The sequence below is a fragment of the Meleagris gallopavo genome, chromosome 10, assembly GCF_905368555.1.
Source record: "Meleagris gallopavo chromosome 10, MGAL_WU_HG_1.1, whole genome shotgun sequence".
NCBI classification, from domain to species: domain Eukaryota; kingdom Metazoa; phylum Chordata; class Aves; order Galliformes; family Phasianidae; genus Meleagris; species Meleagris gallopavo.
In genome coordinates, this window is record NC_139413.1 from 23,904,981 (window position 1) to 23,916,800 (window position 11,820).

The 11,820-nt window shown below is 41.2% G+C and overlaps 1 protein-coding gene across 8 annotated transcripts in view; it reads right to left on the reverse strand.

The window, feature by feature from the left end:
- Nucleotides 1–9,725, reverse strand: part of TUT4 (terminal uridylyl transferase 4) — a 43,544-nt gene extending 33,819 nt beyond the window's left edge. For 3 of the 8 annotated variants that reach the window (XR_014885157.1, XM_085231368.1, XM_085231364.1), the window contains exons 1-2: nucleotides 9,572–9,725; nucleotides 630–1,299 (exon numbers count right to left, since the gene is read on the reverse strand). Coding sequence is in view for 7 of the 8 variants with exons in the window: in XM_085231368.1 (XP_085087494.1) it covers nucleotides 630–1,191 (562 nt within the window). In the remaining variant the exon portion in view is untranslated. Of the gene's footprint in view, nucleotides 1–629; nucleotides 1,300–2,765; nucleotides 2,988–9,517; nucleotides 9,540–9,571 lie in introns of those variants that run through there. The other 5 variants (XM_085231365.1, XM_085231366.1, XM_085231367.1 and 2 more) reach the window with 5 other exon arrangements.
- Nucleotides 9,726–11,820: the final 2,095 nt, after the last annotated feature.

An 11,820-nucleotide genomic window follows, 5' to 3' on the forward strand; every position in this document is an offset into this window, starting at 1 on the left:
TGTTGTGAAAAAGCATGACAAAGTCTATGATAAGGAGCTATCTTGAAATGCAATAAATCCTGACCCATATGTTTAATTCTGAAACTGAAAAAGACACAAAAATTAAACACTCCTAAAGGTAACTTCTGATGGATGGAAAGTATTCCACAGCTCCCTAAACCGAAAAGCCATCTGCCAAATCATCTTTTAAACATTTTTAGAAGAAACAGAGCATAATACACACAAAAAAAGGTAAATACTTTCCTCATCTCTATAAAAAAAGTTTTCTTACAGATTTTTTTTTCTCCTGATCTTTCTGAAACGCAGTAACACCTGGCATTTCCATAAATGGCAATGATATTATGAAGGGTTCTCCTCCAGCCCAAGACACTATATTCACAAAATTGCCTGAAACCCACGCACTTCAAGTCTCTTGCAAAGATGTTTAGATTTAAGGCATAAAAAAAAGTCATTATCATAATCTCTTATTCTCTAAGTAATATGCTTATATTAACGTAATTACCTGTAAATGCAAGCAGCAACTTATTATATGTGAAAAAATACACAACAAAAACATTTCAAAGCCCATTGTTAACCATTTCATCAGAAAAAAAGAAAAAATGAAGTGTGCAATGTTGAGTAATACTCACTGAAGTCATCAGTCTTATGTTCCAGTTTTCTTTGATCTGAAGCAGTCCTACCAGGATCACCAGTCTGATCAACATTAGTCTTCAATGCATGAACTTCAAGTGGATTTTCCAGAACCAGTTTCCCTTTCTGAGTAGCTGTTAAAGTTTCCATATCGACCCCATTCCCTGAAACATGGGAGCCTAAAAAGTTTTCTCCCATTTGTTGACCTTTTGTCTGTTTCAGGTTTTCCGCTGCTGATGATAAATTAGAATTTTTTTTTACTTTTCCATGATTTCGCTCCTGAACATTTGACCCAGTGTCTTTAGTCCCAGGAATACAACTATTTACTTTGCATGATTTATTTTCTCCTTGTTTTTCAGAAAAAACATCATTTTGTTTACTTTTTTTGCTGCTATTCCCACCTGGAGAACTTCTCCCAACATCTTTCACAGATTTGTCATTTCTATTATGCTTATAATTTTGATTATTTGTAACTTTAACTGCTTTGCCTTCCTCACTGACGAGACGGACAGACTTCCTTGGGTCATGATTTCCATTCTTTGAGCTCTTGGCCTCTTCCATTATAGTGAAGACCTGCTTCTCCTATCTTGAGTCCTCTTGAAGTGCAATTCTCCAATAATTTGAAGTTGATTTTAAATCCCCTGTGCAAGGATCGTGGCTGATTGTCTGCTGAAAAAAATAATGATAGACATTTGAGAACTGAGGGGAAAACATCAGCGCTCTGCAGAGGCAATATATTAAAATAAAGCTCTATAAAGAAAAGTCAAACTACTAATGATTAATGAAAGCACGTTTCCCACTCCCCAGAGGCATAAGTGAATTTTCATAACATATTCTATATGACCAATAAAAATCATGAGAACGTCGTTAATCTTAACTTCTGTTTTAAAGAGGAAGGGATATGAAGTGACAAAAAATGGCAGAATGTGGTAAAAAAAAAAAATAGTAATAAATCTGCCAACAGCTTGCTTTTTTCTGTCCTCCCTATTTTTGGCTTTATGGAAAAAAAAAAATCTACAAGCCAGGATGTCTGCAACTACACTGAAAAAGAAAACTGAAGAAATCTAAAAAATATCAGCAATAGAACATACTGATTGAGTTAGCTACTGAAAAAAAAAAAAAAATTAGGGCTATAACTCAAACCATTAGGAACAAATCTCACCTATCATCTATATCCATAGACACATAAGCACAGCATTTCACACATACAATTCACATACAGTAATTACCATCAATTAATTATTTTCATCAGTGAAAAACAGAAATAGTAAATGTTTTATTTAGCTGGAGACTACCCTTACTTATCTAAACCTCTGTCCTTTAAGTAGTATATCATCTGAACTTTACTGAGACTTCTCAAAGACTACAGTGCCAATAGGAAGCTAAGCATGAAGAATGGAACCTGGTATTAAGGAATTAATCTTTGCAATGTAGACAATGAAAAAGAAGAATCTATAACAAGAACCAGGATTTTTTCTTTTAAAGCAACCTTGAGTTGGCAGTAAGAAATTAGGAGAATAAAGTGTTAGACACAGAATAAAATCAATTGTGTACAGCTATAGCAAGATTTGGAATTCTGGAACAGTTTCTTTCTTTCCAGTCCACCTACATACTTGGTAGTTAGAAGCATCATATATGGAAATTTCTGGGTTTTAGAGAACCCATTAAAATAAGTACCTTATCTTTAGCAAAGGAATAGCATTGAAAAGAAAAATTAATAATAAAAATAAAAATAAATAATGAATTAAAACCATTAGGGTAGCATAAAGCACTTCTGTACTGCAAAAAAGAAAGAACAGAGGGATCATATTAAAACGCCTGATAAAAAAATACATCTTTTTGAATATCATCAGCATAAAGGATAGTATATTTTCAGGTACATAACTACCTACTATCTGTCACTTTGAGAAGACACATACTCCAGGATACACTTCAGGACACAAACCACATACTAAAAATGGAGAGCTTAAACCTCTGTTAACACCACTGAAATATATATTACCTTAAAAAAATTAAAAAAACAAAAGCAAAAACAAGAGCTTTTATGAAGTTAATGTCAGAGTCCTTAAAAAAATTACAAACTCAGAAAAAAATAATAATGTTACTAAACATATTCAAATAGCTATGCATCTTACCTCAAAAAGTCATGTATTCCTATTAAACACCATCATATCTGGCTCATACTTCTAGATCAGAAGTCAAAGACCAAAGTCCCAGAAGAACAAGCAGCATTTGCCTTTGGCTTGCAGTCCATCTTTCCTGCAGCAATTCTTACCAGCCCCACAGCAGGAATGACCACTCACATACATCAGGGCTGCTTCAGCCAGACTGCAGTGAGAAGAACTTGGGCTGCAAAAACTGGCTCTGCTGTGTGACACTCTGCTCTAAGTGCTGCCAGTAAGACTACTGGTATTACAGCTCCATACAGCACCCTGTTATCTCTAAACAACACTGTGTTCTCCTACAGAGGTACATAAATATTTTTTTAAAGGAAACAAATTGTAGAGAACGACTCAAAATTCTAAACTCTTCTTTACACTTTATTTGTTTGCCCTGGGTGGGGTCACACGTAAGCAAGATAAGTCCTCACTTCCACTTTCATTTCTCCAACTTGGGACAACCACACCATGCCACTGATGGAAGCTGGACTCTAACATGCCCAGGGCACACTCCTGTGTTCACCTTCCTGTGAAGCAATGGAAGTCAGCACCAGCCCTGACAGCACAAATGCCTTCCTCCAGTCCCTGCCACTTGGGCTGCTCCCACCATTGAGCACCTCTGCAGAGACTAGAACTGGATAGCCAAAGCAGCTGGCAGGAGGCAGGAGCAGCAGGAGGGCTGCCAGCAAATAGCCAGAAGCGTGGTGGAACAACCTCCCTTGGCACCAAGGCCAGCCTGAGGTTACTGTGAAAATGCAGCAAAAGGAAGGCTTCATTCTGCTTTGCTTTTTCTAAGTGTCAAATTGTTACAGTCACATTTCACAAGAAAGTTTAAAACAAATCCACAAACATCCTACTACAAGCTCAAACTAGATCTCAGCTGTTCAATAAAAAACACAGTCACACATTCAAAGAGAACTCAAAGAGAAAGCTTTACACAAATGCACAAACATTGCATACCTTTTATTAGCAGCTTCCTTAGGTGTTTTTCCTGTCTCATTTAAAACTATCTCTGTAACCCAGTTAGGAAACTGAAAACTGTAATACCACTACATATTAAGAGGAAGTGTAAGCAAATGAAAATAATTAAGATTAAAAAGCAGAGAGATATTTTATCCCAAAGAAATAAGAATAAAGATCACTCATGCGATTTCCTGAAGCTTGAACATTTTGTAAAAAGAAATGTTTCACATAAAATTTCGACTTTTAAGTGCCAGAGCAATAGTGTCATGTTTAGGGATAAATTTTGTTCTTTCCCACTGAAATGATGTAGCAAATTAACATTAACCTGAACTGCTGTCCTGTATTATCAACCACATTATCCATCTCAACAAACTGCCAAGTAAACCAACTCACAAAACTTTATCATTTAAAAGGAAAAAGAGATCACTACTAAAACACGACAGCCTAAAAAAATGCCCTCTGCCAGCCACTGGGCATCCGTACAGCAGAGAGGGAAATGGGGGGAGGGAAAGGAGTGCCTCCAAAAAGAATAACACGTTTGGAAACAAAACACTGGAACAGAGTGAATCAGTGCTGAGGTGGCATCTCTGCAGAAACCTGGAAGGCATCTCTTATTCACAAGCTCAGGCTCATACCAATTGCCCGACCTGGAATGAAAACAGAATTTTCTCCCAGGCAGACTGGCAACAAAAACAGTTTTTCACCTGCATCTGCAAAGTGAGGTAGATTCACCTGTTGAAAACATTTCAGCACATTCCATTTATTTAACATTCTGTTGTTAGGGACTTAGTATCCCTTCCCTGCCCCCTTCCCCATTCCTCCCCCCCGAATGGACAGTGCCTATTTTACTCCTCTAAATCCACCTCAATGCTTGGCACTCCATTGAAAAATAATCTGGCTGAAATACAACATCTTGAGGTAAGGGAATGCATCATCTGACCTCAAATTCTAGAAAGTGGTTAAGCCTACACACACCTACAACAACCGAATTTTAAAATGTTGAAAATCAGCTTAGATTTTTCTACTGTAGAATTCATTCTAGGCAGAGAAAATGAAGGAACAAGATTGTTTCACTTTCATTTCTTCTGTTTCCTTGTTCTCTCAGATTAGCAATAGAAAATTCTGCATTTGAATTGCAAAAATTCGGGGTAACACTTCCAAACAGGAAAGGGAAAAAAAAAAAAAAGATAAAAAAAACAAGTTTCAAGAAGATGTTTCTACCCATCTGCCCTTTTGTTTCTTCTTCAGCTTTTCAGCTGTAGTCAACTACTTTAAAAATCACCCATCTTGGGTCAGATTTTGCATGGTTTATGCAAAGGCCAAGTGGAATTGTGAGCTTTCTACTCTGGGTTGTGACAGAATGCTCTTTTGCAAAGCATTTCTGTTTGAACCATTTTGTTAGCAGTCAAACTAAAGACTCTCAGTTCCTCACACATTCATTCTGTGCTTCGCTGTCACAGTCTCAGCTGCAGCCTGGTTAGCAGGTGGAGGTGTGTTGCAGCTCAAGAAGCACACATGCTGATGGTTCCTACCTATCCCCTATGAGGAAACAAAACTTTCTCCTGCCTTCCCCTCAGTTGAGACTGCTCCTCTACTGAGACATCATTTTTCCAAGATAACATGCAGAAACTCAGCAACCTTTTGACATTATGTTAAATGTGTTCTAAAATTTGCTCCCAACTGACTCAAATGTCCAAAGATGTCTACAAGAGTGTAGAAGAGCACCTAAAGGGAAAATGAACAGTCTCTTGTGATCTTGTTTTTTTTTTCCTCAGGGACAACTAGATTAAACATATATAGAGAAAGTACTGTAAACATAACTGTTATCACCTTCATTCTGTAAAGTATTCCCTCCTTGAGATAGAGAGCCCTGACATTTTTATCTGAAAGCTGCCTTTATCTGCCCCATTATGATTGTCCACAAGCTGAAATCTTCCCAGCCAGCCTCACAACATACAGGGGTGATTAACCTCAGCCTCCCAACACAGTCCAGCTGAACTTCCAACACAAATAAAGTGAAATTCAACAAACAAAGGCTGCAGCCACGGACAGAAACAAAAGGACAGGCTGTCTCACGCGCTCTGCTCATATTGCAGCACAGGTGATGTCTCCTCCTGCAGACAGTGCCAATGCCCTAGTGAGAAGGGAAGGGGGGAATAAGTCTTTCTACACTAGTTATAGCTTCAGGCTCCTTTTTGCACTCGAAAACTCACACACATCATTCCCCTGTTCTGTGCCAATATTTAAGAAGAAAAATCACATGTTTATATTTGTTTTGGGATAAAGTAGACATAACTGTTATCAATCCCTGGTGTTTTTCCAAACTACTTAGAACTAAAACTATCAGAAGATTACCGGCCACTAAAGCGCTTCAGGCTCCACCAGCAATAAACCCCACAGGTATTCTTAGTAACAAACATGTAAGTGCTATCTATGCACAGTCTCAGATCCTCCAGTCTCTAGAAGCTGCAGGATTCAAGCTTGTAAGCAGAGTACTTCCAAAATCTATCTGGAAGGAAGGCAGGGCAGTGCGCATAACATTAAACACAACACAGACACAGCAGTACTTTAGCACTGGGCCTAGGGAAGATGAGCACGAAGCTCTATGTTAATACTACCATGAAGGATTAGAAACTTCTAAGAAGGACTCCTTAGATAAGCAAGTTTACATATAGAATTGTAGTGAAGCTTGTGTCTGAATTAGATGAGTATCAATGAATAACTGAACTAATGGGAAATGCTTTGCTTTATACAAAACAGTGCCGATGTATGTAGGTATAAATACCCCACAACTAAATCCTTAAATGAGCAGAATATGCAAGACAGAAAATCCATACGTGATGTGCCTGTTACCGGCCAGCTCCTATTCACATTGACACCCACTGTCTTTCCTACAGCAAGACATGGCTCACTGCAAAGGTAAGAAAGAGGCTTGCCAACAACAGCAGATGCCAAATACTTCTTTCTGAACCTATCACTGCCAGCAATCCCTAACTCCAGAAAGCCCTCCTCTCAGTCCCACTAGCTGTGCAGTCGATCTGGACTCTCTCTCCTTCCTTTTATATTTCATATAAGAACTTTGAAAGCCTCAATATGCTTTGATTCTGACTTCAATTTTACTGTAATAATTATTTTAACTTCTGAAAAACACTAGAGCTCCACAATCAACTAAAGCACTGAAGCCAAAATAGGGGTGCCACCTGCCTCAAACATTGCTCTGTGCTGTAAGGTACATTCTGTAACCAGATCAGGAAATTGAACCAATTCAGCTCTTACTTTTAAAAACAAACACATTTGTACCAACACTGGGTAGGAGGTTGGAAAAAAAACAAAACAGTACAGCACCACATATGTGTAAAGCCTTTCAGAGGCTCGAGTAGCTTCTGAAGGCCTGAACTGATCACAAAGCTGGTTCAGACTGTAGCTACATGTTTAAATCCAGTCTACCCATCTTGTTCGTTCCATTTGTCCCTGCCACTTCTGCTAAATAAAAATACAGCCTTACGTATTTTCAGCATAGAAGTTTATCTCGTTCTTGCATTTAATGACACTGATCCTTTCACCCAACTTCTAATCTTTCAGGACATCCTTTGAACTGCTTCACACCAGTTGCAAACTGGTTCACAAACTAATTCACTAATGCAAATGGTTTCGCTACCTGTATCCCTATGACTGCTTTCCTGGTAACTTGTGCTTTCACTCCTGAAAGAAATATGCTGAAAACCATGACTTGAGAAAAGCTGTTAAGTATACATTCATATAGTGAGCACACAGACTGAGTAGTAACTGTTTCTAACACAAAATCAATTCCAGAATCCCGTCAAGTTTTGCAGACACCAGAAACTGAAATCCAAAAGTTACATCTTGCCAGCAGTGTTGCCTTTACACAACAGAAATAAAAATTATGTAAGTAATCTAGTAACATCTGGCACATTGTTTTTTCCAAAGATTTACTAAAATATCAGAACTGAGATCCAATCCATACAGCTACGTATACATTTATGTATGCATCATTGCTCAAAAGTAAAATTGAATTCCATAAGCTTTGTTACTAAATTTAGTTAATAGGTTTTTAGTACTTCAAAGCTAAAAGAATTATTGATCTATCACTTACATACAATTAAACAACTTATGATTATATTGTATGTTGTTTGATAATGTGCCAAAAGCACCAGAAGCATTGATTCCCCTGGATGGTTTCCATTCTGTAATCAACCTGACAAGCAAAATGCAGGACCTTCCTTTCTACAAGCCTTTGAAACAAGTCAGTATCAGTAACACATTATTAAGGTGGAAACAATAGCGAAATAAAGCTCGTTAAGAAGAAACACTTTGTGAAATCTAGGAGCAAGCATTACAACTAGATATACTCTCAGGTGGGAAAAATTTTGAACAGCCTTATAGCATCAATGTGAACACAATTAAAATTGTTACTGTGACAAGCAGATCCACCAGAAACATAAGAAGAGCTCCCTTGGGACACCTTGCTTTCAGACAGAACACAGGGAAATCCTTCTCCCCATTCTCCCCATAGCAGCACTTCCCTCCAGAGCAAGGGCCAAGTAAATGCCCTGCATTGTGCAGGTGCCCTGTGGCATCCGGCTGTTTTTCTTCCTGTGCTCGCCAGGTACAAGACAAAAGCCTCAGCTGTCTCCTATGCAAGAAGAGAGAACAGAAGAACCTTCCTATCTCTCCCTACATATCTTCTGGGAATATATTCCCACACAAATCTGATAGGAAACTCTAATTTCATCCTAAAAAATAAATAAATAAATTAGGAAGCAATTATCACAGAAGCGAAATAGAAAAAGATAAAAAAGCTCACTACACTACCAACGTTTGAAAAACAGACCTCTCACTCCTAATATAGCTTCTTCTGCCAGATGCTGTAATTAAGCCATATTTCCATGGACGAGTTGCTTTTCTTGTCACGGAAATAATTATGTCATAACCATGAGGGGTCAGACGATGCATAAGCACCTACTCAAACTGGGAGCACGAGTCAAACAAAAACAGAACACGTATCCCCTATTTTCAAACAAACGCAACAACTCTTAAACCCAGGCCATCATTCAGGAAACAAAGTAACATGCGGATGGGACCAAAAACAAAAACAATTAATAGATTCTTACGCAGATGCCACTATCGCCTTAGCGCCCCAGTCTCTCCCTAGAACCTAAGCCTAGATCTGATTATATTGTTTCTCTGCATGTAACCAGCTCGTCCTCCTTTGACGGACCCAGAAACAACCTTAAAAGCCAGAAGGCCTCAGGTAATGTGACACATTCAGCCAACTGGCAAACTGCAACCTACTGCAAAAGCCCGAGAGCCGCTTATGTATTCGCACACAAGATAAGCCAACAAAAGAGCCCTAACAGAGGTGAAGGGATCGCTGTGCATCATTTCAGGCACACCACCTCGCACAGAAAGCAGAACCTCCGGTTTAGGCGAGTAACTGCAGGCAGGGGCACAGCTGGCGAGCACGGCCTGCCTCCCCCCCCCAGCATTTATTTAATCCCAGCCGAGAAGAACAACAACAACCTGCACGCACCCGGCTCCAGGCGGGATGCGGCCCCAGCTCCCCTCGGAGCCGCTCCCCGCGACAACCCCAACGCCGCGCCCGGCGACCCCGACCCCGCCACCAGCGCCCCGCGGGCCGCCCGGTGCCGGGCGCCGCGGGCCGTGCCGGGTGCCGAGGCCCCGCCGAGCCCCCCAGGCCCGCCTCCCCCCGCCGCGCACGGGGGGAACGGGCAGAGCGAGCCCACCTCCCCCTCGGAAGGACGTCCCCGGAGCCGGCGGCTGCCCCCGAAGCCCGGTACCTGGCTGCGGCCCTAGGGGTGCCGGGGCTGCGCCCCCGCCATGCCCGGCTCCGGCTGCTGGAGGCCCCGACGCCAGCGGCTCAGTCCGGCCCGGCCGCCATGTCAGCCGCGCGGTGCATTGTGGGGCGCGGGCGGGCGGGGAGCCCCGGGCCGGCGGGCGGTGGGCACGGGCCGGTCTGTGCCAGCCGTGCTCGGGATCGCTCGGCCCGGCTTAGAGCCTCGCTTCCCACCTTCCCGGCTGATCCCCCACGCTACGGCGCCAGAGGGGAGCGAGGGAAGCAAGCGCTCCATTTTTTCCACTAGCCTGCCCCCATTTTTTTTTTTTTTTTTCCCCCCATTTTCTCTTTTTTTTTTTTTCCCGTGCCGGGACGGAATGCCCGCCCCCTCCCCTGCAGACCTGCGGGGTTTAACAGCAGGTAGAGGTGTCCGAAAAACGTTTAGATTGGCGCTGAGGGACGTGTTTTAGTGGGGAAATAGCGGTGGTAGGCGGTCTTGTAGGTGACTAGGTGAGCTCGGAGGTCTTTTCCAACCTTGCTGATTCTATGATGCACCGCAGCCCTTTGAGGATCTGCTCCTCTCCACAGCCTGGGCCTCAAAGCTGACCTTCCCCATTCCCCTGCTCTGCTCGCTGCTATTTGGTGAAGGAATGCAAGTTCCACGTAAAGCTCAACCTCTGCAGGCCTTTCCCATCCCTGGGATGCTGAGGGAAAGGGGACCCTGGCTCCCTGGCCTTGGCTACAAAGCTGTTTCTGGCCACGGCAAGGGACAGCACCTTGGCCAGCATGTCTGCTGGCATTTGGGCAGGTCTCAAGAGAGAAGGGCTGGCCTGCTGGGCTCTTGGCAGTGCTGCGGGGTGACCTAAAGGAATTGGCAAGTGTTTGAATAAGGCAAATATTTCAAGGAACCAGTACGGTGCTATCTCTCTTGGCAGTGAAATGCCTTGTTGGCACTGCCAAGCCCCAGGTAAGGAGGCCTGTCCAGAAAAACAAGGGGTATAAGAGTGCTGTTGAACTATGGAAGAGATGAAAAGGAAATTATTAAAAATAAATAATAGTGTTGAAAACACTAGCTTAGATAGTCTGTAGGCAAATGAAGGTTGCAAAATGTGTAATTCTGGATGCTATGAATACTGGCAAGATGTACCTTTGAAATATATTAATTCATTGCAATCCTTAGAGCTTCTCCTAGTTCACTTCAAGCTCAAATATTACAAAATGAAGAACGGGTACCTCAATTTTGCTTCTGGGAAGTTGTGCAGAGCAGACCCTTAGGAACATGGGCCTAGTCCAGTCAGCAGTGACAAAAATTGCAGTGCCGCAGTGCTGTCCGATGGCAGCTGAGGTCAGCTGGGTGGTGGCTTCAAATCAGCCCTATTAGACAAAGATATTGATTAGGTTTGGTAAGTCAAAAGCTAAATTGTAGAAATAACTAAATTTAACTTGCTGCTGGATGCAGTGCTCCTAAATCAATATTTAGACATGCTACTGAGCAAACAGGCACCAGTTTGCAAAACTGACTGGCATTTTTCCTACGTGCTGAACTTTATTAGAATATATCAGATTCTTGCAGCAATTTAGTTCAAATAGCTGGATAGACTTGAATAGAAAATGTTAGTGCAATTTTGCCATGAAAACTTGATCATTACAAAACCAAGTCACTGTGTGTATTCGGAAACAATTCTGCATTCTCTGCAGAATTTTATTGCAGGGAATAGTAAAGATACGTGGCAGTAAAAGAGGAAGTTGAATTTCACTGCCAGCTGGCCATCATTTAAAGAAATTGCAATTCAGTGCCACTGATCAAAACCCTTCAGATTCTGGGCTGAGATTGTAGGATAAAATGTAACTTTGAAAACAAGTGAATTTTGCATAAAAAACAGAGACAATAAAGATGAGGCTGTAGGAAGCAGATTTTATAGAGTCCCTTTACAGAGCAAAACCTTGCTTGTACCATGATGCCTTATTTATTGTCCCATACTTAAATGCTATATAGTTATATCTAAAAATAATGAAAAAGTGTACTGAAAGTTTATTTTTATGTTTTTCTGGCCAAAAACAAACAAACAAAAGTTGTTTTTATTGTCGGAACGATTTTTAAACTGTTTTTAGAATTAATTAGTTTTAATTTCTTTATTTAAAAGCTTAAAGCATTTTAAAGCCCTAATCTGCACCTTCAGCTGTCTCAGAGATTCTCTAAAGCTTCTGAGGTGATTTTTTTCTAGAGTGAGGAAATTGCACTTGGTTCATGGT